This window comes from Notothenia coriiceps, unplaced genomic scaffold, assembly GCF_000735185.1.
Source record: "Notothenia coriiceps isolate Sejong01 unplaced genomic scaffold, NC01 NC01_scaffold00024238, whole genome shotgun sequence".
NCBI classification, from domain to species: Eukaryota; Metazoa; Chordata; class Actinopteri; order Perciformes; family Nototheniidae; genus Notothenia; species Notothenia coriiceps.
The window spans coordinates 62,312-68,039 of NW_011356939.1; the positions used below are offsets into that span (position 1 = coordinate 62,312).

General features: G+C 44.8%; 2 protein-coding genes across 2 annotated transcripts in view; both read left to right on the forward strand.

Annotated features, from left to right (window-relative positions):
* Positions 1-5,728, forward strand: part of LOC104954939 (protein phosphatase 1 regulatory inhibitor subunit 16B-like) — a gene marked incomplete at its 3' end in the record, with an annotated part of 33,169 nt that overhangs the window by 18,410 nt on the left and 9,031 nt on the right. The gene's annotated exons all lie outside the window — the stretch shown is intronic.
* On the forward strand, positions 7-1,614 carry LOC104954938 (WAS/WASL-interacting protein family member 1-like). The gene is made up of 2 exons (XM_010782148.1): positions 7-84; positions 881-1,614. Exons 1-2 carry the CDS (start codon positions 45-47, stop codon positions 1,612-1,614), a joined length of 774 nt encoding a protein of 257 aa, XP_010780450.1. The 5' UTR covers positions 7-44.

Here is a 5,728-nt window from a genome sequence, read left to right on the forward strand (position 1 = left end):
GAGGAGGAGGAGGAGGAGGTGGAGGCGGCCTGTTTGCAGGAGGGATGCCCAAACTGAGGTCTGCAGGAAGCGGTAGTAGAAATGGTAAAATATATATTATTATTTCATTAATTCAAGTTTGCATGTTCTTCCAGTGCATATGTGTGTCTACCAGGGACACAAAGGTTCCTCCCATGGTCGTAAATGATCTGGAAATTGCCCGTAACTAAGAGAATTTACCTCGGGATTAAGGCTAACCTCACTCTGAACCTCGAGGATGAGCAGGTTTAGCCGATGGATTCATAATAATAATGGTCAAAAACACAGAAAACTTCTAGTAACACCTCTCATTCAGTCTGATAGCCCAACTCTGTTTTATGAAATGTTTTTTAGATTGTGTCCAGACTCATTTGAGAAATACAGGACAGTTGTGGCTACTCAAATCAGATTTTCTAAGTGTCAAACTTCAAATACGAGTGAAAGAAATGCTATGCTGTGTTTTTTTATTTTTATAATGTGCTACTAATCGAATTGGCCACTTAAATGTGTCTGTTGTGTTACCCATAACACCCATGCATAATGTTGAAGTTAAATCCAGATTGACAAAAGTGCCGGGCAGAACACACGCTGCTACCAGTCGAGAATTGCGTGAAACCAGACTGTCTGTGCACAAAAATAGCAACAATTAATAAGTGCAAGGCAGCGCAATTTATTTCTTTGGAAGATGAAATATCGGACGTCCTTTTCTCATGCTTCTGAATCGGGAATCAGAGTCACCAGAGTAGCTACTGCAGTCTTTACAAAGCCTAAAAAGAGTACCGTACATTTTTTCTCGCAGAAATATTTGTATTAGATTTTTTTTGATCAATTAATTTTTAATTGTATGTTCTGTTTTTCCCAGACCCAGCACCCAGCAGAGGACCCATGCTCCCACCTGGAGGCCGCTCTGGTGGTCCCAGCCCCTTCGGTGGTAGGGGGAGTGGGGGCTCCATCGTCCCGCCCAAACTCCCAGCAGCCCCTTCTAGCGCCCGTAACAGTGTCCCTGATCTTCCAAAGGGCCGACCGAGTTTCTCCTCCAGACAGGACACTCCGGGCGGCCCCCCCCCTCCCGTACCCAACACACCTCGACCAAGCCAGAACATCCACTCTCGCGGGGGCCCCCCTCCCCCCTCCGTCCCTGCAGGACCCCGACCCACCTCCGGACCCCCGCTTCCGAGCCTCCCACCAGGGAGGCACGGCTCACTCCCCCCCCCATCAGGCGGACCCTCGTCTGGGTCGAGACAAGGGTTCTCCGCCCCTCTTCCTCCGCCCCCGAACAACAGCAGCAGCAGACCCTCGTTACCTCCGACCCCTGGAGGGAGGCCTCCTCTCCCTGACGACAGACCCCCTCCCCCCCCAGCTCCCGCGGGGGGTCACAGGCCGTCGATGCCCCGTGATTTCCCGCCTCCTCCCCCCTCCCTCAACTCCAAACCTCCCTCCTCCGTCTCCTCCTCCTCTCGGCCATCAGTCGGTGGGGGTGCCCCTCCTCTTCCTCCGGGACGACCGGGACCCCCCCCTCTCCCCCCCTCGTCGGCTGGAGGGGACGACCACAACATGCCTCGCCTGCCCCAAAGAAACATGTCACTCAACAGGTAAAGGATTATAGGTTTCTGCTTGTTGTTAAATGTTAGTGGACAGCATTTCCCATCATTTCATTTTTAATTGTTCCGTTCATGGTACGCACAACTACAATTATTTACAAAACATTTCTATATGTCTATAAACACACCATTGACCGAAAAGGAGCAGGGAGAGGAAAATAATCTTATATTATCTGCCACTTTCTAAAAAAAATAATAAAAGTAGATGGTCTGTCTTTCATATTTTCTTATTCACAGCCAATCATAACAAAAGCCAAATCTACTTTGGTATTGGTTGCAGTTTGAATGTATTAAAATCAAACAGCTGTTCTGTTCACTCAATTTCATAACATTCATCTGCAACTTAGTAATTGTGTATCTATTATCTAATATATCATTCCAATAACTTGTATATAGACTCGTATTGCTCTATTCCACTTTCTCACTTTTTTTAGAACTATTTCTCTTTTTGTATTACTTTTAATATAGTATATTTTAATATTGTTTTAATATTGTCTGCTTATCTGTATTATTGTGTTGCATTGTTGGAGAAGCCTGTGACCTACAGTAAGATGTTCAACGACATAATTACTCTGTAGCTATGTTAGTTTGACAATAAAGAACCTTGAACCTTCTTTTAGCTTCCCTCCTAAACAAAACAGTTTTAAATCTTAAATTGTTTGGAAATTTGTTTTTGTCTTGATAATTACATTTAAAGGAGAGGTGTCATGGCCATTTCCACTGATCATAATTCCATTGTTGAGGTATACTAAAATAGAAAAATACTGTGCAATTTTCCAAACTCACATTGGTTTCGCATACAGCATCTCTGTAAAGTATATTCAGCAGTATTCACTTTCTCCACTAAACGGCTCGCTGCAGCTCCCCCCCCCCTTGTTTGGGTTGTATGTGTGCACGTGTTTGGGTTGTATGTGTGACTGTTTGTGGTTGTATGTGTTGCACGTGTTTGGGTTGTATGTGTGCACGTGTTTGGGTTGGTATGATGTGGCACGTGTCTGGGTTGTATGTGTGTACTTGTCCGGGTTGTATGTGTGTACTTGATTGGGTTGATGTGTGTACTTGTCTTGGGTTGTATGTGTGTCACGGTTTGGGTTGTATGTGTGTACTTTGTTTGGGTTGTATGTGGTACTTGATTGGGTTGTATGTGTAGTACTTGCTTTGGGTTGTATGTGTGTATTTTTGGTTGTTATGTGTGTACTTGTTTGGGTAAGTTGTATAGTGTTGTACGGTATTTGGGTTGTATGTGTGTACTGTTTGGGTTTGTATGGTATGTACTTTTTGGGTTGTATGTGTGGTATTGTTTGGAGTTGTATGTGTTCACGTGTTTGGGTTGTATGTGTGCACGTGTTTTGGGTTGGTATGGTGTGTACGTGTTTCGGTGTTTGTATGTTGTACTTGTTTGGGTTGTATGTTGTGTACGTGTTGGGTTGTATGTGTGTACGTGTTTGGGTTGTATGTGTTACGTGTTTGGGTTTGTATGTGTGTACTGTTTGGGTTGATGTGTGTACTTTGTTTGGTTGTATGTGTGTACTTGTTTGGGTTGTATGTGTGTACTTGTTTGGGTTGTATGGTGTGACGTGTTTGGGTTGTATTTGGCACGTGTTTGGGTTTGTATGTGCGTACTGTTTTGGGTTGTATGTGTGACGTGTTTTGGGCTTGTATTGTGTGTACTTGTTTGGGTTGTTATGTGTGCACGTGTTTGGGTTGTATGTGTGCACGTCGTTTGGGTTGTTATGTGCCGTATTGTTTTGGGTTTTGTATGTGTGTACGTGTTTGGGTTGTATGTGTGTACTTGTTTGGGTTGTATGTTGTACTGTTTGGGTTGTATTTGTACTTTTGGGTTGTATTGTGTGTTACGTGTTCTGGTTGTATGTGTGTAGTGTTTTGGGTTGTATGTGTGTACGTGTTTGTTGTTGTGTGTACTTGTTGGGTTGATTGTGTGTACTGTTTGGGTTTATGTGTGTACTTGTTTGGTGATGTGTGTACTGTTTGGGTGTATGTGTGCACGTGTTGGGTTGTATGTGTGCACGTGTTTGGGTTTTGTATGATGCGTACTTGTTTGGGTTGGTATGTGTGCACGTGTTGGGTTGTATGTGTGCATGTGTTTGGTTTGTATGTGTGTACGGTGTTTGGGTTTGTATGTGTGCACGTTGTTTGGGTTGTCATGTGTGCACGTGTTTTGGGTTTGTATGTGTGTTACTTGTTGGGTTGTATTGGTGTACGTGTTTGGGTTGTAAGTGTGTACGTGTTTGGGTTGTTACGTGTGACGTTTTTGGGTTTTACGTGTGTACGTGTTTGGGTTGTATGTGTGCACGTGTTTGGGTTGTATGTGTAGTACGTGTTTGGGTTGTATGTGTGTACTTTTTTATGTCGACCCCCAAGTCACAGAAACGAACTCCTGGTGGTCCTTCACTTTGACCGCAGAAAGTTCGGTGGTTGTTATGTAAACACCCAGGTTTGACCCTTGAGTTTGGTCGCTGGTACGATGCTTTGCTCGACGATTTGGTGCGAAAGGAAAGTGTAGTATACCTATGGATTCCTATTGGGTGGGACACGACAACCACCTATGGCAACGGGTACCCCCCTTCCTTCTCGGGGGGACGTGGCCGGACAGGCCTCCACTCCCCCCCCCCAGGATGGTGGGGGGGTCAGACCCGACCCGGCTGGTAGCCTCTTCCTCGACCACTACCTTGGAGTGTGACGGGGGGGCGTGTGGTGCTTGGACTCCCTCCTTCCCCCTCCTTCTCTCCTGCGACACCCTCCATTTTATTTTTTCGTCGCATTTTTTACTATCAGAACGCCGTGATTTAATGAATACCGTAGTTCTTCTTCTGTAATTGTTAAAGTGAATTTAATTTCGGGTTTGTGTAAGTGTTGTAAAGACTGTGATTTTTCTTTCTCTACTCTCTTTTCACGTAGGTTTTCGGAGCCAATGTTTGTTACTTGCAGCTGTTTCTGTCTTCCGACATTTATCATTGTCACGACGTGAAGTACACCAATCAATATACGTTTTGCTGTTTTGAGTCATTGTTGTCGGGATAACCAGACCAAATGTGTGGTTTTTGATTTACAAGTCTAAGTGAATGTAAGCCTTTATTAAGTTTATTCGGTCAATTTGACTCTAATACACTGTCACATGACATTCGTTCCGAACTTGCACTTCTCACCGTAAGGGAACACTAAGCTGGTAATAGCCCTAACATAATTTTGAAAGAAGTATAAAAAGTTATAATGTAAATTCCGACAAGTGCCGACACGCACTATCCTACCAAAGGAGGGTTCTCGACCCCAGAGGTAGCAACCCACCTCCTCCAGTCTCTGAAAGGGCCCGCAACCCGACCTTTGACTCGAACCGACGGTTGCTCTTTGTTGTAATATAACCCTTAAAAGTCTACAACCTAACCAGTTGACGAATCTCTTTCAGGGGGGGGGGATTTCGGATAGTGCCAAAATCGAAACGTGTTCTTTGGATTATTGTTCATGTCCTTTCCCTTTTTGGAGGGTTTGGGGATTATCCCGGGAATTATTGTATAAATTTCCACTGGTTACAGTACGAAAGCAATAATGGTGCAAGGGGAACACCACAATTTACTTCCAAAAGGACGTACATTTGCCAGACGTCTCATTTTTGGAGTTTCTGTAGGACATCGCTCATTTGAGATTTTTGTCTTTATGAGGGGGTTTTTGCGGACAACCACTTTGCAGTAGTACTGCAGTAGTAGATAACTAAAAGCCATGTACGGAAAGTTTTTCTTGCATGGGCCTTGATTTTACCCTACCGGTTAGGTACCTCGGCAATTTGCAATGCAGGCGCTCGGCAATGCATTCGGGGGGCGCGGACTAACCGGTTTAACTGGATAGGTGTGTGTGTGTGTTGAGTCACGTCCGTCGGACGACTATAAAGACGGGCACGATCGTCCGACTATTGGTCTGTCAACCTTAGGCGCCGCTTAACGAGACGTCTGGGTAAGCAGTGTCGCAAATAGTTGGATATTTCGGCAAAAAGAAGAGTTCATAGTTCCGGTGTGAATAACAAAATAAAGCCGACACTGAAACCCACACAAGTCCACAAAACCGACCAAACCGACACATAGCGGATGTTCCTTTAG

Coding starts and splice junctions, on each gene's coding strand:
- LOC104954938 (XM_010782148.1), top strand. CDS start 45: ATGCCCAAACTGAGGTCTGCAGGAAGCGGTAGTAGAAATG. Junction 85..880: donor AGGAAGCGGTAGTAGAAATG/GTAAAATATATA, acceptor TGTTTTTCCCAG/ACCCAGCACCCAGCAGAGGA.